The following is a 25190-nucleotide window of genomic DNA, read 5'->3' on the forward strand; positions in this document are numbered from 1 at the left end:
ATTATTTAATGTATTTTTACTTTCTTATTAACTGACTCACCACAGGCATTGGTAATTTTTCTGCATTTTTACTGCTCATTTATACTGATTTCGCTTTTATTAACATTATCACAGGGAAAGTCAATGAAGAGTTCTCACGTTTTTCTGTGATCTTCAGGATGCAGCTTCACTACAGACTGCAATCAGAAATAAACTGTGATGTATACTTGCAACAAGTGTCAGATAACTGCAAAATATTTATGAACACCAATATGGTTGGAGCTCAATACATACATATATTTCTAATTTTCTCTTAGCATGCTATGAAATGGAAGCAATTCTGAAGGGTGTTCTTCCCTGCATAGGAAGACTCAGCTGTATCAGGAGCTGTGTAAGATAATTGCTACAACAGAATGCAAACATTTTTGGTGGCACGACAGTAGAGGAGGTTAGCAAAACACTCGTAGAGAAACATGCTGAAGAACTATCATCTACAGAGAGCAAAAGAGGAGTTTATACTTTTGTAAGTATGTAGAGAGTGGTCCTTTAAAGGTGCACCCCTGCACGCCCCTGCTCACACGCTTGCACTAACCCAAGTGCACTTTTGGAGTTGCTGCTCTATTTCAGGTTTTCTTTCAGGCCTTGTCCTGCCTCCCTCTGACAAGCTGTAGCTCCAAGAATTTGTCCATTTCCATTCTGTGAAGAAGAGGGAAACAGGGGCCTTGGTCCAACACACAGGACTTACATCCTGATCCAGGACAGGGGAGCGTGCCCTTTGCTTCCCTATAAAACACAAGTTTGGGGTTTTTTTTCCATATTTCAGGATCTATATTCTTTAATGACTGAAAAAGACTTGGTGTGCCAAAGGACAGCACAGAAAAAGTGTGGAATCCACAGCAAGCAATAATGCTACTTGGAAAAAATGGTGCACCTGTCCATTCCTTTCAGGATTAAAATAACTTACAAATGACTGCTGTAAAAGAAGTGAAAACCCAAATAATTTATACCCTGTACCATGCTTGAAAGCACTTCAGTGGTCCAACTCTACTCATACTTGTATGCTGCCAGCTAAAATAGTATCCTAAGTGGGTGTAGGAAAATAGACTCGTTTTGATTCAAAATTGGGAGCTGAAGCAAAAAGTCGCTGTCTGAATCACCTTTCTTCTTTTTCTGTTTTAATTTCCTCATTGAGCATAACTAATCTCTCCTTAGTCTCACAGCACCGGCGAACACTTTTGTAGAGTGATTTTGCTCCAAAAAGATGAGCTTTGTTAGGAACCTTTCAACTCTAACAATAAATTTCAATGGTACAATCAACAAAGCACAGTTAGCTTTTCCATATTCAGAATGGACTAAATAAATAATAATTCAGCTCCAGGAAAAGCTAACACTAAAGCAGTAGGATACCAGTTACTTTCACCTCCTCTCTGAAAAGAATTAACATGATGCTTGCCATGACCCACTTAAGACCATGGTCTTAGCATCCTCTCCAGAACAGATTTCATCACAAGTGAGTATTTATCCTTAAGTGTGATTATCCTTAACTTTAATTATCAGAAAAGCTTTTCCCCTATAAAGAATGAGCTACATTTTGCTTTTGGGTCTGATTTTCCCAGTTATTAGATAGAGGTATTCAATTATAATTGAGGATAGAGAACTTGAATCTCAAATGGGCTGACTGAATAATATGAGCTACATGAATCAGGACCAAACCCCCCAAACATTAAAAGTGCTGCCCTTTCTTCCCCTCTCAGTGCTGCCAGCAACAACATTTCATAATATTTTTGATATCCAAAACAATGTGATTTTGGAAAATGTGTTTGTTTCAGGTGTGCGAACAATCTTCAACAGACCAGTTTCATGGGTCCAAAGGTTTTCAAAACAATTACTCTCCTCACTAGTAGTAACACAAATGGATTCTCAAGCTTGCCAGACAAGGACACAATGCTCTATTTTGTGGTTTCAGGAGGTGAGCTTTCCCAGATGTCACTCGCCCCACTGAGCTTGAAGGAAAGCACTTTCACACCATTGCGATTCTAAACAAATAAATAGGGAGCTGAAGTTATTATACCCCTGTCAGAATTCTATAAAACAGAAAACATTATATGTTTATTTAATGTTCCCAGTCACTTGATAGCTTCAAGTCACTGTGCACAAGGAAAACTCTCAATGTCCAACAGATCCCCAAACTAAATAACGTGCCAGTAGTTGACAGATGGACATTTCACAGACTCCTGTGAAACATACAGAGAGTATGAGAATCATCCCCAGCTGTCAATGCTCTCCACTATTAAGATTTCATCTCCTAGTATTCACATCCAATTGAAGTTTCTTGCAGTTTGTTTGCATTAGTACAGATTATTACTATTTTTTCATAACAATTAGGACAGCGCCTAGGAACGACTTACCCATTAGTCTACAAGTCCAGGCAGCCTCTTGCTAGAGGCAGTTTGCAGCTTGCAAGCTATAAAGTGGACCACTGAAATCACCAAGACATAACTATCCCAGTTAAAATGTAGATGCTGTAGCTCAGCAGAACCCTAGGAAGACAGGAAGGATATAGGAAGGGTAACCCAAATGTTTATGTAATTTCACTTATCTGGTGGAGGGACAGTACATTTCTTTCACTTGCAACAGCAATCAGCACAGGAAATACAGAGTTTTCATGGTCTGTACCGTACCTCCTCATGGATGACACACTATCCATTTCAGAGTTGCTGAGCTATGGGCAGCTGCTAGTCAGGCACTGAGAATCTACTCACAAGGCACAGCCTCCATGAACGTGATGCACCTCTTGAGAGAGGGAAGCTTCACTTTCATCATTGATAGGTAATGTGGCTAAACAGACTTAACTTTTCTCTCAAAAAAGGATATTGTGCCATCAAGGCTGGGCAGAGCTGAATATTTGGCATAAAAACACAGTGCATCATAATAAAATCATTTAAAACAGAATCTGTGAAAAAAAAAAAAGAAAGAAAACAGTCAATTAAGCCTCTGCAAGCAGCTTGAGGCTTTCAAGGATAAGTCTTCTTTCACCTGAACTATCTTACTAGCCCTCTGCAGATAATAAAGTGGTCTTTTTGCCCTTTCTTTGTAGGCATTATGTACAAAAAGGGTAATGAACAAATATGAGCTAAAATACTAAGCTTTTAGTCTTGTCTGCATAAATTTATATTGCACTTACATTAACAGGCATTTGCCAGTGTCAAAGAGAGATCCTGCACAGCAAAAAAGTGAAATATTTGGGTATACTTCTCTGGAAGTGTGGAATTCTACTCAAGGAAAATATAGGCCTTTCACACCGGGGCAGTTAAAAAGAGCTGTAACATTTGGCTTTAGGAGTTACAATACTACCAGGCAGCACATTTAGTATATCCTACACAGGAGAAGGCAAATAATTTCATTCTTTGCTGATTTCCTAGCAGTGAGTAGAATGCCTAAAAGAGGTAAATGGACAGTCAAATTTCTGGGTTTATTTTGATTCAAAAGCATCACAGCTGCTACATTTACATTACATTAAAACATTTATGAACCATATGACTGAGATTTTCTCTGGCAAAACCCAGCAAGCTGTATTTTCTGCTAAAATGACCTGTGGTAGAGCTGGTGTAAATCCCAGTTTGCCTTATCTTTGTATCTGTGACAACAAGAAGGAGTTAAAAAGCCTGGCTGCAGAGGCCAGAATGAGTTTGGCAGGCTTTTATTGAATCACTGAGAAACAGTGAACAAAATACCCCAAGGTATAATTTCTACAGTGGAACTTTTGAGATAACAGAAACATCTACAAACATTGCAAGGGATGGCAGAAGAAATATGAAAATAACAGGGCAATGCAATATTGCATCATTGTTTCCACTTGTATAATTCCTCTATGAAAGTATCTCTCAGTTGACAAAACTCACCTCTGGAAGGGCAGCATTTTTTTATTGTAATACCCAGAGCAAACTGGTCTTTAAATACTCTTAAATTAAAGGAATGCATAAATGAAAAATTCAGTTTTCCAGCATTCTGCGATCCTACATCCTAAAAATAACTTTATGAATTGTGGCACATTATATCGTATTGGAATTTAGGTACAATCGTGTCACTAGATGTTTTGGAAAAATGTTTTAAAAAATTTTAAAATAATTTGCTTTTGAAAAACATATAATACATGCATACTGCAGATGGCAAACTTGTGATTATATAGCTGTAAGCCTGAAGAAAAATATTCTGCTTCTAGTGAATTCTAGTAAAGAGGTATCTATGAAAAGGACCCTTTTTTTTCTATCTTTAAAGTAGAGAAAGCATACACTTTAAAAGGATTTCTGTGATTTTTTCAATTATTCCACCATTTATGGACCACTATACAGGCTTCTCCAATACTATGAGGTCAATACAGATTAAATGGATTTAAGAACACTTTTGAATATATACTTAGCAGACATCTATAGTGCAAAAAGAATTTGCAAAAGCAATGTTACATAGTTTAATATATGTCTATGCATTACTTTGTCAGAATTATGAGCATTTTTTGTGTCTGACTCTTTTCAAAAATTAAAATACTTACTAAAATGCACGCCTGCAAGCATCGATATCCCTAGATGTAAATTCTCTGTTCTGTTTACACTAATGAAAAGCAGCCCATTAAGTGCAGATGCAGCAACCTGCATTCTTGGGCCTCTGCCCATGCTGTGTTGAGTTCTCCTTTGAGTAACGATTCTTTTTTCCCTGCCCATGGGAAAGTATCACAAACACAAAATTTAAATTGTGATACTTTAAATGTGATGTGAAGATTTGAGAACATTTATACTAGCACAGTGTAACATCCAGAGGTATCAAGCTATTTCACAGTATTAGAGTAACCTCCAGAAAAAGAAGTACCATTACTAATGGGGCTCTCTGTCCAGGCCTTATGGTTGTACCTAACTGAAGTCATAACTGCTGGCCTGGCACCCTGAAGGATTTTGCTTCAACTACAAATGACCTAAAACTACAAATACAATAGAGTAGGCTTGGAAAAGTGGATTGCTATTAATAATTCTGGATTTCCTTAATTATTCTTGGGGTTGTTTCAGAGCAGTAGACAGTTCTTCTTCTGGGAAAAAATACCACTAGGTGCTTTTCAAAGCATCACATTCCAGTGTTCCCCCAGCAAATCCATCTTATAAAACAGCTTCTGCCATGTTGGTACCTGTTGCTTCATTTAAAGTTGCTTCAAGGCGCATAGTTTCTAGAAAGTGCTCTAAAATTTTCTCTGGGGTTCCTGACATCACAATATACCTGAGGGAAGGAAAGGAGCAGTTAGCATCTCATAGCCAAAAGCGCTAATCAGGAAATAATTGCATGCCAGCAAGAAGATCAGGACTGCTGTGCTGCTGTGTGCCAAACACCTGCTCTGACCAGAATCTCTGTATGCTTAGGACAAAACCACTCCAACCTTTGCTGACTTCCCCCCTGTAAACCTAGGAGCAGTAACTGCTCAGGGATGAGAGACAGCCCCTCTTCACACAAGTACTTCAGTATAACATCACTACAGTTACACCACAATCAGCAGAGCAGCAATGGTCCAAACTCAGAGAAGTACAAGCAGAAATGCTCCTCCACTGAGAAGAAGTATCTCAGTAACAACAGCAACTTGCAGTCATTAAAGGGTCATAACAGGCTCACTATGAGCCTGAAATAAGAACTAGTGTATATCAGTGTCAGAGCAAGGAAACAATTTCCTTCAGCATGACTGACAGAGGTTGGTCTGGGAAGGTGGGGGCAGACAATGAAATAACACACCATATCTTCAAATATGTGCAATGCCTTGCATAGCTGAAGTAAGTGTTTCGAGTCAATAAACTGAGGATTGTACCATTTTCTGGAATTAATTTAGTGAAGTGAGAGAACTAGTGCAACAGCCAGGTTTTTCTGCTTCATGCAAAAACACTGACAAGATTTTAAGTACCAGAAGAATATCATATGATATTGGAAAACTTGTCCTGTCATCTTATTTTTCTCTTTTCTCACGGATCAGATTTTTGTGTATTTCCCTCCATTCTTTCAATCTTTGCATCTTTTTTTCTTTCTTTCTTTTTTTTTTTTTCTTTTTTTTTTTTTTTTTGGGAATTCAACTGATAAAGTATGAAACTTAAAAAAATAAAAGAAAAAAAAAAAAAAAAGAAAGAAAAAAACCCTGAGAAGTGAAGATACTCCGCTCCTGCTGAGAAATAAGTGGTGGAGCTGAGCTCCTGGGAGCTCCTCCTCACTTTGAGCACTGACCGTCACAGTTCTTTTACCTGCCAACCTCTTTGGAAGAACTGTATTGATGTCCCAAGAACACAAACACTTGTTAAGCCAGTGCACATTCTCACAGAGATACTAACCAAGTATCTAAGTGAGTGAAGCAGAGAAATCACAGGTTGCTGTACTCTGAATATGAAAGTGAAAATGAACAGTGAAGTGACTTGCAGGGCTGCTGAATTCATCCTGCATGAGTGTGATCACCCATGAAGAGTTAGATCTTGGGAGTGATAACTTCAGAGCCAGTCCTCCCAAGCGAAACTGGCACTGCTTGAAAGCACAGCTCAGGGAGCTGTGTAGGAGCTCCGTCTCCTCCGTAGAGGAGGCAGTGGAATCTAAACTGTAACCAAAAGGATCTGCTCCCAAAGTGAAGTTTTCCCCAAGGCCAAGATGAGAAAATTAGTTTCTTCCTGAGAAGAGGTGCCTGTTAAGCTTCTCTTTTGGGCAGTCATTTTCAAAAGTACTGAACACTCAACTAACACATCTCATTAACACATTCTGGAAATCAAGAAACATTGATAATTTTGGTTTGGACCCTCAACCATAAATGTAGCCACTTACTCTATTTACTAAGAAAGAAAGCATCATCCTCAAACCCAGTGAACTCACTTGGGAGGCTTTAAACATACAGACACTGCCAACACAGTATTAACAAAGTAATCCAACTCCTGAAAAGCAGAGAGTGAATCTTCAGGGTAACTTTCTCTTTTGAGTAACTTATGTCTATTTGTCATAGTTGTCAGCAAAAGCTCCCTTGCAGGCACATATACAGTACCCAAAACCTAATCAAATGAGTAAAATATTTACATACATGAAATTCTGAGCTTTACCTGAAAATATTCCTGGTATGTAAGACCTAAAATAGAGTCTAACTTAACCCTTTACCATAGGTATCTCTGGCTATTTTTATCAAATTCTGAAAATGATAAATAATACAAGTAATTCTGGTGCAAAGAGTTTGCAAGGAAGGCAGCGTTTCAAAATGTTCAAATGGAACTTTCACTTTTGAAAGCATGAAAAAAGTCTCAGACCCAAGAAAATGGATTTAAATCTATGACCAAGCTGCTCTGCATTGCAGTTGCTGATGCAAATCCACTGGCTACAGTCAAGTTCCCCCTCATTAAGACAAAAAAACCCCCTGTGTAAGAGGACACAGTTACCTAGTACCATAGATTGTTCTTCTAGATGTTTTAATAGATCAAGTGAAAAATGAAATAGAAGTTCCTGAAAAATGTGAAATGTGTATATAAAATGCAAGGAATGGTTTATTCAACCTTCACAAATCCTTATAAATCTTTGGATTGAGTCATGCAGATAAAGTAAGTATATAAAATCCCAGATGAGATAAAAACTGTACCTGAAGTATTGCACAATAGAGAGAAAGTGAGGTTCAGGGTAAAGGATTCAAAACTTGTTAAAATTGTTTGAATGCTTCTGAAGAAAATTGTGTATTCATTTGCAAATGACACATTTGCATAGCCTTTAGAGGTTTTACCAATGTTCAGAATAATAGCCTCACTCTACTCTTAGCACAGTAGTATCCAAACAGAATTGTACTTTTCCCCTTTCAATAAGAAAAGAAAATACACTTAATACTGCTATTACAGTGCTAAACTATTCTGTAAGATAAGCTCTGCAACTTTCATTGCATGAGATGTTTGTTTTGTATATAAATTGTGCATAGCAAACTCTTATTAGCATCTAGAGGTCAAAATACAAAATAAAAATATCTGTATTTAACAATAAAACAATGAATTTTCCTCATGTCTTTTACACAGTAACTCAGATTAACACGGTTTCATCAATCTCCATGCTTAGTCTATTTGGAAGCTATTACTTGAGGTAAGTATTTACACTGAGATCTTCAGGGAATTATTGTGTAAAAACACAGAGCTGGTGTGCTGCTAGAAATGGATATATTATTGAGTATGGGGCATGTCCTGATGACGAAAAAAAGAAAACTTTATAGTCACTGCAGTCTTCCACCAAAAGGGAATATGCTATTGTTTGGATAATAGTACCATTTAAAAAGGTTAGTAATTGTCCGACATTTGCACTACTGAATGAAAACATACTTGTGCTGTGGCTGTGAATTTCCTTGATTAGAAATTCTGTTTCCTGCTGGGATCTTCTCCAACACCAAGACATCTTGGTCGTGTTCTTTGAGTCTTACTGTATTTGCTTCCACATCCTGCAAGACAAGTTACTTTTAATAAATGCGACTGCACCTGATTTGGCTGATAAGTTACTCTACCAAACCGCGTGAGTTTCAAACACAAAAGACTGGTGTTGATTCCTTCCCCCTGTACTTATCCATCTTTATTCTGTTTCCCTCACAGACAGAATCAAGAAGGAAGCACTGGCGCCAAAGCATGAAGCAGAGAATTGTGGGAGAGACTATAGCATGAACTATGTTAAAAATTTCCATTTTATGGAGATGTCAAAACTAAAAGAAGTTTGCTTAAAAAGAGTCTCTCCATAACTTGCCATATGTAATGTAATGTAATCTCTATCCCCACTCATATACAAGCACTATTTTCTACAATCTGACTGTTCCCTAAAAAAAATAATTTAAAATAAAAAGAAAACAGCATTTAGGGATAGCAAGTCTTAGCTCAGTAAACTGTTCGTTTTCTTCTACCAGCTCACTCATAGTAGAAAAAGAAAAAAGTATAATGTGCATTCAAAAAACACAGGTAAAATTAGTAAGACTGTGGACTTGGATCTTCTTGGAAGTATAGACCAAAGTTTGATCGGTTGTAAGTCTCCACAGCCAACCCAACCTTACTGCTGAAGAGATCCTCATTCCCTTTTGTACAGTAACCACAAATAATTTTTCTAGTGGAGTACCCTTTCTGGACTGGTTTTATTGCTGCAATACTGGGCATACATAGGTTCAAATACTGGATGATACTAGTTCTGACTTCCTCTACTATGAATGACCACAAAATAGCCTGAATTTAGAGAACTGCAGTTGCACTTTGGAATACATTTACCCTAAAATGAGTAACTGTAAAATTAGTCTGGGAATATCTTTCTAGAGTTCTCTGACAAAGACATCTGTGTAAAGACATCTGTAACTTATTCCATTTGCCACTTGATTCTGCCTTGAAACCTTGAATTTAATGTATCTGACACTGACCTATGTGGGAAAAGGGATGATCTCTTTTATTTCAATATTTGTATGGAATATCACCAAGAAATCCTGGGCAGCATAAGGAAAAACTGAGCAGGGCAAATGCTAGATTCTGTGATTCTTTGGTCTCACAGAATGTGAGAGACCAAAGATTCCAGTTGGTCGCATTTTCATGTCTGAGCTGGGAACTGAGAGAAGAAAGGTGATGAACGTATTCTCTACCTGACCTTCTAGACTGTCACATCTCTGTGCCACAATCAGGCATACTACAAATGAGGTTATTAATATATTCATAGAAATGACAGCCTCTAGAAAAACTTGCAAGTTCTGATATCACACTGTGAGGGCAGCCTGTCCCACTCTTACCCTAAGGATCCTGTTGAAGTCCTCCTTATCCACTCTCAAGAAGTGGCAGTTGTCTTCCCGCAGAACAATGGATGCTGCTCTGGGAGCATCGTTCACAAGTGCTAACTTGCCAAAATCATCTCCTTCGTGTAGAGTACATACCACACCCTGCACAGAGCAAAACATTTACACGCAGAAACCCATCATTACTCTGGATTCTATTGAAAGTCCTTGTACAAACACTGGACTTCACAATCAAATACCAAAACAAATCTATTTGGCAGGAAATCAACAGCCAAAATAATGACTAGGAAACAATACTTGATAGCTGGTTATTACTATTATGAAAGAGAGGCAAGAACAGAAAAGAATCAGCTTGTTCTCTGAAATTACATTCAGCTTGAAGGATTCTTCTCAGCCTGCTGAAGACAGAAAGTTGTCGACTATTTTGTTTTTTATTTATAGAGGTCTTAAAAAATAAAATCAGGTTTGCAGAAGTAACATAGAACACATCTCCAGATGTTGTACATCAGCAGCGCTCTGTTTCCTCCAAATTGACAACAGAGGATCTGGCCCACCCAGTGATTGTAAAAAACATGACTAAATATGTGTTACTTAGGAGCAGATTTAGCACCAGGGACCCTGTGCTAGATTTTGGTGAAGTGCTTTGTTTACCAATGGAGGATTCTCAGCCACTGAATGTGAAATCAGTAAAGAAGTAGGGTTTTTAAAGACCCAAGGGATCGCTGTGTACCAAGATCCACTTCTTTGCCTTGAAAAATCTCTCTCATAAACAGGAAATTTAATAAAGATGCTTTTTGGTCTGTGGCTTAACTAAAAGGAATAGCTGGCATAAATTTGGAAGAGGTTCATCCAACCCGAGAAGCACCAGTCACAAAGCAGTACTTCTGTCAGACATGCATGAGAACAGTTAGTCATCCAAATGCATGACAGCATGGTGGTAAAGGGATGGGGCAAAACCCACATGAGAGAGATCTGGCAATTCACCAAATTCCAGCAAATTACTTTGTCCTAAAGATACTGATGTAAATCTGATGGATTATATTCAGAAACTGTGTAATATATCCCAAAATTATAGAGCAATCTACTGGAAGTATAATCAGTGAAACCACTGGATCATTTCTTAAAAAAATTACAATCTGTTTGTTTTGTCAGACAAAGCAATTCTGTCCTAAATTAAACTGTATTCCTTTGAAGTTTATTCTTACAATTTCAAGAATAACAACCATATAAAATAGCTTCTGAAAAAAATACCTTGCCATAAATGACTACGTTTACTGATCCCTTTAGGATAATGTACCAAGAAGTACCTTCTTCTCCCTGATTAAATACTACGAGAGAGAAAAGATTTTATGGTTAGAATATAGTTATTCATAATATAAATGGGCCAGATTCTGCACCCAATAAAATTCAAGGTAACTTTACAGTCACGTAAATGTCTACCTTATAAAAGGGCATACTATGATTTTAAAAGCAATTGCCTTCAGAATTTAGAAAAACAATTCTTACCCATATAGTGGTTATTTTCTTACACTGATGTAAAAGTTGCTTTTTTTTTCTATGACAGTTCCAACAGCTACTTTGTCAATACGTCGGGTTATCAATTACTAATTAGCACACAAGTTGGATCCCACTAGTAGCACCATGTTCTAACCTAGTTCTCTAGTGACTGTGAATTTAATATTCATTCGCTAAAACATCTCAGTATAAACATGTCTGAGTAATCTACCATTTTAAATCCTTAATTTTGTGCAAGAAGATTTTTTTAAAATACAGGATTATATTAAAATACATTTTAAATAGAGATTGGTTGAACCAAAAATTCTAGATAAAAACACACCCAAATTGTAGGTGATCCATACACACAACCAAGGATACAGAATTCATTTTGGTATTGTCCCTGCATTTGGCAACAGACTAAGCTAACACTTACTACCTAGGTTTTAAACGTGAAGTGACAATCAAGTTTGAAGAATGCATCCAAGTTTTGCTCTTCCATTTAAACATTAGGAATTTAAATGTTCATAGTACAGGTGAGAAAGAGATCTGACAGGACTCCATTTACTTACAGACTGTTCCTGCTTTGGGATGTGACTCAAAAATGAGGACACCCGCTAATTCCCGTTTTACCTTAAAATAGAGAGAGAAATTATAGTTATTATACGTATCCCATTCCTCCTGGTGATGAGGTCACATAATATAACCCCACTGTACTTTCCTTCCCTGTGCGTCATCGATCAGTCATTGGTCTGCTTCACTTGATCTCCTAATTCCTATTGATTGGCTTTACAGAGCTACATTTCCTGGCTCCAAATGGCTCAGACAAGGGCATCTTTAAGATACGGGTCTTCACTTCTTTCTTTGTGCACACACATGTGAAATGATCATCAACAATTAACAACACAGAAAGTATCAAATGGTAAAAGTTAATCTGTTACAGAAGATAGCTACTGATTGTCAATTACTCCATGGAAGTATTCCTGTTCTCTCCTGAGAAATCCGGTTCAGACTGATGTAAGTCTGTCTGCTTCTGCTGTGTCAAAGCTGTAAGGCACAGCCATCTGGACTTGGTGAGTCCTCTGTCTGCTGACAGCTTCCCAGGCAAAGCATCCAGCTCACTGCCTCTTCCAGGAACTGGAGAACGTGACACTGCCCTTGGTGTCAGCCACCTCCTCGCTGGGTTTGTTTTGCTCTTGGTGTGATTCACTCTGACTGACTGGGCCGTTTTCTCTAGTGAGACACTGCTTACAACTGCTTTTTGCCACTGAAAAAACTGTGTTACTGCCACAAAATAGCAGTAGCGCTGGGAACCCCATATGATCCTGAGCTCTTCTGTGTGCTTTATGTTTCCCTGCATACAACCACAAGTCTACAAGGACTTAAAGGCCAATTTCCAAGCAGCAGGATTCATGTATTCATGAATGTATTCAGCAGGAGAATGTCAGCTGGTGACAAGCCATTTCTTAGAGGTACTACCATGTAACTTAACCATGCCAAATACAGATCAAAAGCTGGCTTCAACACATATTTACTAGTAGTATTTTCACATCACTGTCGTGTTTGTTTAAATTAAAAAAAAATAGGTCACAAAGACTTGTGAAGGAACTCTTAAAATCTGGACACAATCCAGATGAGAATCTGATGGCTGCATCTCTTAAGATAGGTGGAAAAAATTTGGGCACTGATGTACTTAAAGGCACCCACCCAACCTCGGGGCTTAGGCACCAAGTACAAACGTACCACATCAGCCACCTTTCCTAGAACTCTTTCCTGACAATCAGGGAAAAGTACTCCCTTTTTGCAGCCTGGAGAAAAAGAGATTACAAATAGAGGTGGTTGGACAGGTTTTTTTAAGTACAATGAGCAGTGAACACACTCAGAGGCCTGTGATTACTGTAACACTTAGTTCACCAAACTCCTTTATAAATTCTCCTCAAAGGCAATGATACTTTCATAAGGCCAGGAAATAAAACCCCATTAGCACTGTTCTGCACACAGCAGAGAGCATTCCTATCCATTTATGTCCTCAGATGTCTTCTCAGTTGATTCAGTCATTGGCCTTTGCAGTGAATGCACCCACTTGATGAAGCCCAAACTTTGACTTGTTTTTAACACTATATTATATAATTGTTTTTACATTAACTTCACAGGCTTCTCTAGCAGGAATTAGTTCACCATCATGAGACTTGAGCTTTATCCATTTTACTTTCTACTGCTTGTGGCATATCTAGAAAACTTTTTATTAAAATAAATTAAACATTCCATTTCATTTCAAGTTGATTGGTCATTAATCTTCTGGTTCATAGAAGCAATGCTGTCTGTTGTTCCTCTGAAGACTTCCTCTGAGATAGTCATGGTTTCTGTCTTCTGCTTTAGTTCACGATGCACATAATAAGCTGGCATTTCCAGATTCTTACTCAAAACATGGAATCATCTGTGCTTCAAAATGTCAAGTATTTTTTGTAGTTTGTATCACTTGCCATACTTGTTCCATATGGTACTTGCTGTGGTATCTGACCTGAAGTTTGATTTTCTTCTGAGCTCAAAGTATTTTTCAAATACTTTCAAAAAGTTTCAAATTTTTTTGTTCTGGGTTACATCCGCAGTATTGAGAAATCTCTCTGTCCTGGGTAGTTTCTTTTTTTTACTTTTAAAGGGTCATTTCTGGATCTTACAGTAGTCTTTCTTTAATTACTTTTTTCTCTACATTCCACAGATTTTTAAGGCTTTTGGATGTCTGTTCCCATGTTGATGAATACATCTAGTGCAGGTAACTCTGCACGTAGCTTGGTTTGCAAGCTGCAGTTTGTCTGCAGATTGAGCTCTGTGAGGGAGCCCAGAGAGACAAGAGGCCACGGACTCCCAACCCTTTTCACAGCAAATAAGTGGCACCAACCAGGTGAATGGACACTGGGAGACGCAGCAGGAGCACAGGACATGGGAAGAAGAACGAGACTTGCAAACACTTGGACGGTGAGAGGATAAAAGCCCAGGGGTTCCTTTATTGGGGGTCCCTCCTCAGATGCACCAGCTCGAGCTGTTTCTGTGTTACTACACAGGGAAAAAAATTGCTTTAGGGAGCACATCATACAAGGCTCTGCTATGGGAAACCTGGGCCAGAAGCAGTGAGGAAACCTGGTCTGGCTGTGTGAGTGGGGGATGTGCAGGGATCCAGCAGGACCTGCCAGGTCACTGGAGCTGCCCACTGTGAAGGGGCTCCAGCCCTAGTAGTGACAGTATCTGGTGCTAGGAGTGTGACAAATGGCCAAAAAGTGAAGTTTCCTTAACACCAATGAAATTCAGATACCAACTCTGAATGCCTACCTTCTTTGAAAAACACTGTTTAGGTTTTCATATGTTTGCAATGGAGTACTAGGTTTCAGTCATGCAGCTTCATAATTAGCTGCATCTGTCCAAGTTAACTGAGAACGACTGAAAATAACAAGAGATTCTGAAGAAGGTATCATCAAATACGGATCTACTTTCTGACTGGTTGCCTTTTTCTGAAAGCATCTACATCTTATTGCTAACAATTAAAGTGCTATTTAGCTTGTTTCAGTTGTCTACACAGTGTATCAGTGATGGTGAGACATTAAACAGATGCAATCTCCTGTCCATTCCATCCATCCTTGGTTCTCTGTGCTGTTCTTGACCACTTCAGGGAGAATGTGTCTGATGAGCTTTCTTTCACTCAATGACCAAACTCCAATCAGCAAGCACTGCACAGTGCACCTTTTTTCCACAGTGTAATTCCTCCTCCTAACTGGTTCACGCCAAGACTCTTCACAGAAATCAATTCTGCACAATTCAGTAGTTACCAGTACCTTCATTTACACATGGATAGGGACCCAGACAGTGGCACCTGTGCCAAGTGAGGGAGACAGGAGCTGTGCAGAAACACTTGAAGAGAATTACATCTGATATCTAATAGACAACCTACACCTGCACAGTGCTTGGGTGATTCTCACAGACAGAATAAATTCTTTGCGCGGAAAGTATAAATGAAAATGTTACAGGCTCTCCAACTTTAATAAAGTCAGAAGTAAAACCAGAAGTAAAATTTGAGCCTCCCTTTTGGTGATGAGTTATAATTTTAAAAATTACTTACTGTGGTAGAAAGATGAGATAAGGCCTTAATGTGGAGAAGTTCTTCATATATAAATTCTAAGTCATCTACAGTTCTCTGGCCAGGGCTATAGAGAGAAGATAAAAGGGATAACTAGATGCAATAAATGCCCAAAATAAATACTTCACAGAAGGACAGAACAACACAAAATGCTGCTGTACTGCCTAGTGAAGTGTACATCCTCACTAAACAGGGACTGAATGACGTTTCTGGCTGGAAGACTGAAACACACAAAGGATGGAAGCTCTGTGAATGCCACCTGAATGACACTGAGCAGCAGCCATGGCAACCACCTTAGAGAGATCCTGATTAGGCAGCTTTTCTGATTAAATCAAGAGTTCTATATATGTATAAAATGGTCACATAAATCGGAAACGGTACATAAAGATTTGTTCCTTTCAAAACAATTCCTGAGTGTGGGGCATGCACTGTTTTTCATATCTAATTAGTTGTAGCAAACACAGTAGTGGTGGTTTGTAAAGGAGTGTGTGAACTTCTGCTGAACAAGTTTGAGATGAAACAGAGCATCTTGAAGGACAGCTAACCACTGCTCTACAGTTAATGCTCACTGCTGCTGTTTAGCCACAAAGGTAAATAAGAACCACTCGGTAGTTTCAGTTTCTCTCACTGAAAAATACAAGAAGCTGCTGTTACTAAAAAGCACGTATTGATGAAGGAATAATTCTTCTCTAGCACAAGGAGTAGTAAGGAGGCTGGCACTGTGGCTGAAACAATTGCATTTCTGTAACTTACGCAAAATTTTCTGATTGCTAAAGAAGGACACAAATACTGTGGGGACTGCAGTGTGCCAGAGACGCTTTCGAGGATCTAATAAACAGCACACAGGAGGAACTGTGGGAGCTTGTGAGTAACTCTCAACCTTTTTCCCACTCACAAGATTCTCTTCAGTTACAGTATCTAATATAACATTATTTTCTAAAAGAGCAAGTTCTCCTGTGACATAATTTCAGACAGCACACTGGAGTGACATACAGACACACACAGGAAAAAAAATCCTTTAAAGCGTTATTTCAAGCTACTTTTATAGGACTAAGTCCTTCCAAGCAATATGGTTTAGATTTGTGAAAAGGAAATCTCCTTTTCACAAGTAATTAATTCAACAGGCCAAGAACAAAAGAAAAGAGCAACAAAGACACAAGTGAGAGGATAAATTTAAGACGTGAGTAAATGGGATACAGGAAGTCCAGTCTGGGGACAGGAGTTCCAAATGAGAATTACATTTACCATTTACCAGAAATACATCCACCATCACAACAAGCACAGTTCTGAACCCTGCTGTCTGCAATGTGTGGTGTCAAAAAGAATTAACAGCACAGCTCAATCTTTGGACAGCCCTAAAAAAAAACTACAATGAACCTTTCTGATAGAAGTTTTCCTCCTAAAATGTCAGTATTACAGAAGACTAGCACCTAGAGGATCAGGAAAGCCATATGAAGAAATACTATGCTCTATGAGATTTCAACCTAGTCACCTCCTGATTCAACAGTCTGTCTACATCATGTGTGAGGCACAGTACCCAGCTGTGTCACTCTGGAGTTATACTGCATCTTTTTACAAAAGTAGCTGCATGGAGACTTCTTTTGGATGAAAGAAATACTGAAGAAGTCACAGAAAACGTAAGGACAATGGACATCTCTGCTGAGCAAGCTTTATTCTTCTGTCTTTCACTTACCAACGAAATGCATTTATTATTACCCAGATTAAAGACAAATCTGGACTAAAACCAATTTTGGATTAAATTACCCTTTTCTCATACAGAATCAAACAAACTGTTAAGGGAAAACCAGAAATTGGTTTGGTACTGCTATGCCCTCTAGTGACTCAAGATACTGCTTCTGAGTCTGGCTTGAAATTACAAGGCCGACACTCCTAGTGATTTATGCAAGGCAGCTTAATTAAGTACAGCATAAAACTAAGCCAGTACTAGCTAGAAAACAAAAGGGTAAGGATTTTAACAAATAAAAGGGAAGTACAACTTTAATTTTATTACATGCTTGCAAAACCAGCAGGTCTTGGAAAATACAGGTTAACATATTAAGAAATTTCTACATTAAATCAAAACATAAAAGGATGATGCCTTACTATGTCAGATCTCTATCAAGACAAAAGGACACACTCTTCTTTCAGCATGACCATTTGTTTTCTATGTTAGCACACTGGAAGCACTGACAATCTGTAGCAGATATCTGTACCCAGTCTTTACTTCTGCCCCTGCAGATGTCACGTGGAGAGATATTAGGCATCACTGTGTCTTTAAAACCTGCGTGGTGACCCACTGATGTTGATTTGTAGGATCCTGCTGTGTAAAGACCTAGTTTCTGCAGGGGACACATTCTAACAGCAATAGCTGGTTATAGAGCGGATAATAAATGGAATAGGCAGGGAACAAGGGTACACATTAATGGACAGAACTCGGGTGATATTAAGTGATCAATAAAAACTGTTCAGTGCTTGGAGAATTTACCAAGGTCAGAGACACTGAGCTTCTCTGTGACTAGGATGTTGACAATTACATAGTACTTTGCCATTGATAAGCCATGTATGGCCAAGCAGTATCATTGATTATTTTTAATATACGGCTAACCAGAAAACTGGCAGATAAGAAGAACAAGGGAAAAGATCAGAGACCCCATAACATTGTGATTAAGTGTCAAATGCCCTCTACTAAGGAAAAAATGTGCTAAGTGAAGCCACCAAGAACATATAACACAGATTTATTATTTCAGTCACACTGCTAACTTACTTCAGTCTGGGGCATTAAAAAAGAATGTAATCCATAACATCATTGGAGCTAAATACTGTTGTCTGATGAATGTAAGTCTTCCTCTAAAGACTCCTGTTATTATTGTGTTCAGCTTTGTATTACAGCATTCTATTAAATTAGGGTTTACCGTCAGGACATATTTTCACACTGAACGGGGGAAACACTTAAGGAGGAGCTGTATTAATTCTACAGTAATTTTTACAGGGACTTGAGCAAGGTCTGCACCTGTGCTCCAGCCATTATAAGGAGCAGAGAGCTGTGTTTGCTACTTCACAAAAAGCTATTTTCACATGCAGTATATGTGTTTCCAAAGGAAAAAAAAAAATACAATAGCAACAAGAGCCTGCCAAAAATTTCCCTGAGCTCTATTCTGTTTTTTAAACTATAGAACATTCTTTCACAGTTTGACAGTTAAAATGCTGCAGTTAATGTAATAAACAGAGAATTTTTTAAGTTGGCTGTCAAAACAAGTGACACTTTTTGTTAGAGATTTTCAGATTTCGAACAATAGAAAGTACCTTTCAAAGCAACAGCTTCATTATACAATCAAATTCTCAAAGTAATCTTCTCATCAAAGAATATTGTCTTATTTCTTTCAGAGTAATTATCTGGGTTCTGCAACCTCTCTGGAAATGGTTACTGTTATAAAATGCAGCTGTGTTGGTTTGAAAATTGTGGGTCCTGCTCAGGTCAGCTAGAGTCAGCATCTCTTGAAGCCTTGACAATTCCTTTGAACTTTTGGCAGCTTTAACAGTGTCTAGTCAAAACTAGCAGGACTGTGAGGATTCATGGAGATTTTAACAGCAGCTTTTCTGCAGCTCATTTCAGAGAGGATTTTCAACTAACAAAATCATTACGTATGTAAACTGAATATCAGAACAGTATTTAATATGGTCCCTGGCAGTACAAGCTTACTTCAGTGAGCAAAGGGCTGCAACAATAAGCACTTTCAGGGACAGGGAAAGATGTCAGATGAATCTGTCTTGAGAAAACCTCTTTCTCCTCACCATATTCCATGAAAAATCTCCTATTAGCATTCTTTCAGGTGATGCTGTGCAAATGACAACACAGAGAGAAGAGCAGTACTTTCCATAGCATCCTTCCAGCCTTTCAGCTCTCTGTCAGCAGTCCAGATGATAATCAATGTTTATCCTGCTAGTGTAAACTTACACTTAACTGTTCTGGAAGTCGTGACAGAAAGCAAATGTAGTCGGCAGCCAAAACCCATGAAAACTGAAAGAGAAACTGTACTAGAGATGACCTGCTCAGTTGGCCTGAGGCAAAGGAGGGAGTGCAGAGGAGCAGGGTCCCAGCACACACAGCATTGCTCAGTGTCTGACTGCTCTCTGCACAGAGGTGCAAAAGCTCACTTTTGCTCCTCAGTGGAAAAGGCACAGGACACGTCTGGGAGGAAACAAGACCTCAATTCCATGACTCCCTAAGGAGTATAGAATTGCTCTCAGTCTGGCTTGTCCACGTATTTTGTGTTACTGGGAGCGAGTGCTCCTTTGGTTATGTTGACTAGAACTCTAACAAGGAGAAGAAATAGAATGTTTATTTCAAAATTATTGCTGCATGGCCGTGTTTCCTGCTTTTACAAGCACAAGTGTTTGATGGCACTTTTTGAAATTCAATGCTTTTAGCAAGTTTTTGGAAAAGTGCTGTCGAAATGAGCTTATGATCTAAACAAGAATGGAGCTGGGAAAGGATACAGATGGAAACAGAACAGCAAGAAGCACTTGGGTTATGTGACTCAAAAATCTTTTACTCTGAAAAATGTTCTCACAGGGAACAATAGGCAGGGCCCAATCCTGTCCCATAGCAAAGATAAACTTTGCCAATGGCCTCAAAGTAGCAGGATCCAGCCCTGTGTACTTGCCTGTCTTGAATGGCCCCTACAAGTAAATCTTCAGTGAAGGTGAGCTTAAGTTATTCCTTATTCTCAGTGTGCTTAATTAGCAGTAAAATATGTCTGCCGTGACCACTAAACCCTACCTGCTAAATGCTTGCCTTCAACAGCGGGTCAAACAGAGTTTATACTGGTTGCTTTGAAGTCACTATAAAGCTGGCTAAAAAAAGCTCATGATAAATGTAGGTTTTTCTTGTTTCCATGTCACAAGGAAGATCCATAATATTAATTCATTATTCTGCTTACGGTTTCCTGAGAATCATCCTCATATGAGCATCTGGCCCAATCTGAGACAGAAGCAGCATAGTATCCTGCAGCTCCTCATCACACTCCTTCCTCTCTTCCTCAGTTGGCAAAGGGGCATCTTCATGCTCGTCATCCAAAAATCGATAAAATAAATATTTGTCTTGAAAGTGGTGTTCCTGGTCCACTGAAAACAACATAACACATCAAATACTGAATGCTCCTCAACAAAGCAAACCTTGTAGAAATCTGCGTAGTATCGTGTTTATTACAGACAGAGTATTTAAGAAGGGAAAGAAAGCTATAGAAAAACTGTAAGAGCATGAAACTATTTCTCATGTATGTCCAAGTTATGTAGCTTGAAGGGTACACTTGTAAATTGTGTACTACAAATACTTTCCAAAAGGTTTCAATATAAGTCTGTTGGAGGTGTGTATACCTCCATGTGTGTGCACATGTGGCAGTTTTTCTTATTAGTTTTGTTTTCTTATTGTTTCAAACTGTTTCATTTAATCAAACAAACTACACTGGAGAAAAGGGTTACACTATGAATTTCTAAGAGGCATTCTCTAGCACAAACACTTCGCTCTACACATTTAGACAGGCTGAAAAAAGGTAGCAAAAGCAACGAAACTCCTTATGATGTAGCAGAAATGAGTATCATCAAGGTATAATCCCGGAGCAAGTTCATTGACCTGTGTCCTGGTGGAATAACTTAATGGAAGAACTGCCGAGAGAAGACCTCTAAAGTAACGTTACGATATTGCAAAGGACAAACCCTTGGTCTTCCAAGCAAGTCAGAGTGATGCGCTGAGTTAGATACAGTGACGCAGCTTGCAATAGACTGCCCCTGAGAGTTCAAGGGAATGTGTGGCAGGAATTCAAGTTAGAGCCCTTATGGTAAGGGAGAAGTGGAAACAATCTGCCTTCCCAGTATGGAAATTTCTCTCTGGGATATGGGAAGCACAACCGATGATAAATGCAAGCTTACTGTAACACAGCTGCTCTTCTACATTTAATAAAAATGTATGTGCAAAGCTTCAAATATGAAAATCACTGTAGAAACCCACCCTTTTGTGGGCTGAAATATCCTGTTACTAACTAAATCCTGCCAAATGGAAACTGAAATTCAATGTAAAATGCAATCAGAAAGCTAACATAAAATCCCAGATTTCTGCACTGGAGTATCTGGTGTGCTGAATTTGGGAACCCCTCCAAAACCAATGGAAATCATTCCAAAACGATGGAACCGAGCAAACACAGATACTCACATTCACTTCTAAATACTGTAAATCTTTGATGAAGGTTAGCTTTATGTATGGTAATACGTCCCTTGGTTTTGGGCTGAATACTACCCAGTTCTAACAATATAAGAACAAGCCAGTGTAGTCCTAAGTATAATTAGAGTTATCATTATAAATTGTTCATTTATGATGCAATATGCTCTTATTAAGGTAAAAAAGTATACTAGTAGAAAGATTCAAATAATACTGCCTGTGTGTTATACTTATGAATGAACAGGCTGCTCTGTGGCATTTCTTTTGGGCTCATGATCCCTTTCCTTTTCATGAAAAAAAACGACAGAGGTGTTGATGTCACACACTGCCAATATTTTAGTCAAAATACTGATTTTCTTTATCTTACCATGGTTAAGAACACCTTCTTCCAGCAGTACTTGCCACATGCCAACAGCCTGGGTTCGCAAATGGACACAAGGACTTTGTTGCATCATCCAGTCAACTAGTTCGGTCCCCACACAGCATTGCCTGAAGGACAGATAGACAGGAATTTAAAAGGAAGCTAGCCAAGAGAGAAGCTGCACAAAGTGATTGCCAACAGTGATATCTTAAACTCTGTATAGACTTAGTCAAAGCTCCCTGCAGAAAACCCCATGTCACCATCTACATGCATATACTTGAAAGACCAGTGAAGGCATTCAGTTTTGAGAGGATCACCTTAGCCAAACAAGTGTTTTGGAAAATGCAGAGTTCAGAGAATCAACTCGAGCCCGTGACATCTGGTACAAAGCCTGTAGCACCAGTGCGACAACCTCCAACCCAGTTTTCAAAAGAAACCTCTGTATACCATGGGGTACCAAAAGCCTCATGCTTTTCAGAATCTTGCACGAAAAGAGTCATTTAATACAGTAAAAGTTATGCCAATGCAGCCTCCACAGGAAGACTGAGTGCTATGAGGGTGTTCTGCATTTGTAACCAAACTTCTGTCACACTGTATTTGGAGACACTGGTTTTGGTACAGTGCTCCTGAGGCTCTCTCATGCGAGGTCTTGGTCATCTTTCACCTCCTGACTGACCCAGAGGCAGACAACAGCAGGTCTCAAGTTCTGGAGAACACCCAAAGTGGTTAAAAAAGCAAAAAGCCACATGTTCACTTAGTAAAATTCCTTATTGTAACACTCCCTAGCTCAGCAGAACAGCAAGAGTTTTCCCAGTTATGTGTAAGACAAAATGGGGCAGTTGTTTTGACCACCACTGCTCTTCATTTATCATATATTCTCCTTTGTTCTTCTAGAACAATCAGCAAAGTTATATCACAACATATTCTCAAAACAACTCCCAAGTGCCAAACACCTTTGTGTATTAAATACATTTTGGGCTGAAATATGGAAAATCAATGCATTTATTTAAAATGAAGATCAGCAACATATTGATCTACTATTTAGAAAAAGACACACTCAGAGATTTAAAAATAATTTTTACTTAAAAGCACTCTGAATAATGTACTAGGTATTTGATTTAAAGACGCTAAAACAAACTGACTGTTCTTAAGCCAATAGTAGGTAGAATCTGACACCTTGCAGGCTGATTTCTATTCTACAAGTGCCATTGTTATCCCACTTCAGCAAGACTGTGCTGCCACCAGCAGGAAGATAAGAGAGCCTGGCAACACACTGAAAAAAAATTTATAAACAGAGCAGCAAATGTGCATCAGGAATGTTTCTTACCATTCACGTTCTGTGAATTTTCAGAATGCCACAGTGAGCAAGACTGCTGCAGCAATCAGTACAGAAACATAATATATTAATGAACTTTTCTATTATCTCTTACTGATATACAAAGAGAACAGAATCTACATTTTAACTTGGTACTACACAGAATATTCCAGCTAACTATGCTATTAACTTTGGAAGAGTTTTTGTATATGAATGCTCTGTTCACAATCACAGACTCAATTTCCAGTCAAATTACTTCAGAAAGGATTTACCAGGCCCATTAAAGACTGCATAACATCCAGCTCAAATAGCATCACAGAATAATTTCAGACCTCTTGAGACCCGCAAGTATGGTAAGGCATAAATGACAAATCAGAGAATGGCAGGCATAAAAATTCAGAGACCTCTATACAATCAGCTCACACACCTGTAAGTCTTCAGATGGTATTTACGATCTCTTATCATGTGAGGAGCTCTGGACAGAATTGTATTCCGCAAAATCTTTCCAGCTCTAAGGATCTTTTCTGAAGGAACCTTGGCGATCACGGAGAAAAAAAAAGAGACCAAGACACAGATTTTAAACTTTCTGGAATCTCTGTACTGCTTTCTGCAAAATAAAACACAAATGCTCTTTTCCCTGAATTAAAAGTCCACTTGCACAAAGGCTTATTTTTGCAGAGCAATGTAGTATACATTTGGGATTTTAAGTTTCACATACTTCTAACATCTAACAGAAAGCATCACTTCAGCTGATTCCTATCACACTGTTGGAAATAGTTATTTCCATTTGTCTACTGAACTGGCTCTACAGCACACCTATGTTCTATTACCTGTGTAATGGTTTTAGTAGGATGATGTGGGATGTGAGGATCAATAAGAGGTGTCTGAAAAATAAAATGAAATTAAATAATTTTTTAAGATTATCCAGAAAAATAAAATAAAGACTAAAGTAAAAAAACAAACAAAAAAGCTGCAATAACAAAGAATAATGTAGAAGTCCAAGGTCTGCCCAGGAGATACAAATATATCAAAAGCTTCTGAAGACATCCTAAAGGCAAACTTGGTTGTTGAGGCTCAGCAAATTAAAACAGTGACATGACATGTGAAGATGAATAACAAATCTGTGCTAAACTTTGTGAAGTACTAATGAAATAGGCAATGGCCAAACGTCACACCAGATCTGAGCATACACAGGTGCAGTTAGCTCTTCCTCCTGCACAACAGCGTTCCCACACACACCTCTGCTTTGCCATTCACCGCCCCCCTCGCCCCCCCCGAAACTCTCCCCCTTCAGCACCTTTTCCTGTTCAGCTCTTTTCTCCTTTACAACACAGCAGAAGAAACAGGGATGGAGAGAGAGCTCTTCTTCCACTATCTGTGTTTTCTAAATTATCATCAGACTGAGCTGGCAACCCTTTTATAGCCACTCTCTGAAATGCACGGGCATGCAGGCCACTCACAGGGACCCAGGCAAGGACCTTCACAAGGTCCAAGGTGAAGGAAAAAGAAAAGAACAAAGCAAGTGGCTTGGTTCTACAAAGGGAAGAGTGAAAGGGAAGACCATTGGGGCTCTACAGGGGAGAAGGAGAGAAGGGGATGAGAGAAATGGGAAAACAGGCACATAACAAACAGGTGAAAGAGGGAGACAGGGAGCACATGGCACAACACAGACGAAAAAGGAAAGTGGAAGGTTAAAGGACAGTAGAAATGGAGACAAAGGAGAACAAAACCAAACTTCAGCAGACACCTGAGAATGATGGGAAGACCTTTGGCTTTGTTGGTCCTGGTAGTTAACAGCACGGACCAAATTCACTTTGAGTGCGCACTGTCAGGAGACACGGCACAAGGGCTGACTTTGGCTGGCGCTCAGGGCGTGCTGACAGCAGATCAGCCTGAGCAGAGCCCTCCCACAAGGGCAAGACTCTG

The 25190-nt window shown here is 38.9% G+C and overlaps 1 protein-coding gene across 3 annotated transcripts in view; it reads right to left on the minus strand.

Moving 5' to 3' along the window:
* The window catches only part of RAPGEF4 (Rap guanine nucleotide exchange factor 4), a 145279-nt gene that overhangs the window by 31373 nt on the left and 88716 nt on the right, over positions 1-25190 (minus strand). For 2 of the 3 annotated variants that reach the window (XM_066189926.1, XM_066189925.1), the window contains exons 7-17: positions 24095-24148; positions 23692-23798; positions 21956-22077; positions 20315-20498; positions 15357-15441; positions 11818-11878; positions 11003-11079; positions 9749-9895; positions 8322-8437; positions 5153-5241; positions 2854-2932 (exon numbers count right to left, since the gene is read on the minus strand). In XM_066189926.1, coding sequence (XP_066046023.1) covers positions 2854-2932; positions 5153-5241; positions 8322-8437; positions 9749-9895; positions 11003-11079; positions 11818-11878; positions 15357-15441; positions 20315-20498; positions 21956-22077; positions 23692-23798; positions 24095-24148 — 1121 coding nt within the window. The remainder of the gene's footprint in view (positions 1-2853; positions 2933-5152; positions 5242-8321; positions 8438-9748; positions 9896-11002; positions 11080-11817; positions 11879-15356; positions 15442-20314; positions 20499-21955; positions 22078-23691; positions 23799-24094; positions 24149-25190) is intronic. The other variant, XM_066189927.1, reaches the window with a different exon arrangement.

The sequence above is a fragment of the Chamaea fasciata genome, unplaced genomic scaffold, assembly GCF_029207755.1.
Source record: "Chamaea fasciata isolate MVZ Bird 193981 ecotype frontalis unplaced genomic scaffold, bChaFas1.0.hap1 SCAF_8, whole genome shotgun sequence".
NCBI lineage: Eukaryota > Metazoa > Chordata > Aves > Passeriformes > Sylviidae > Chamaea > Chamaea fasciata.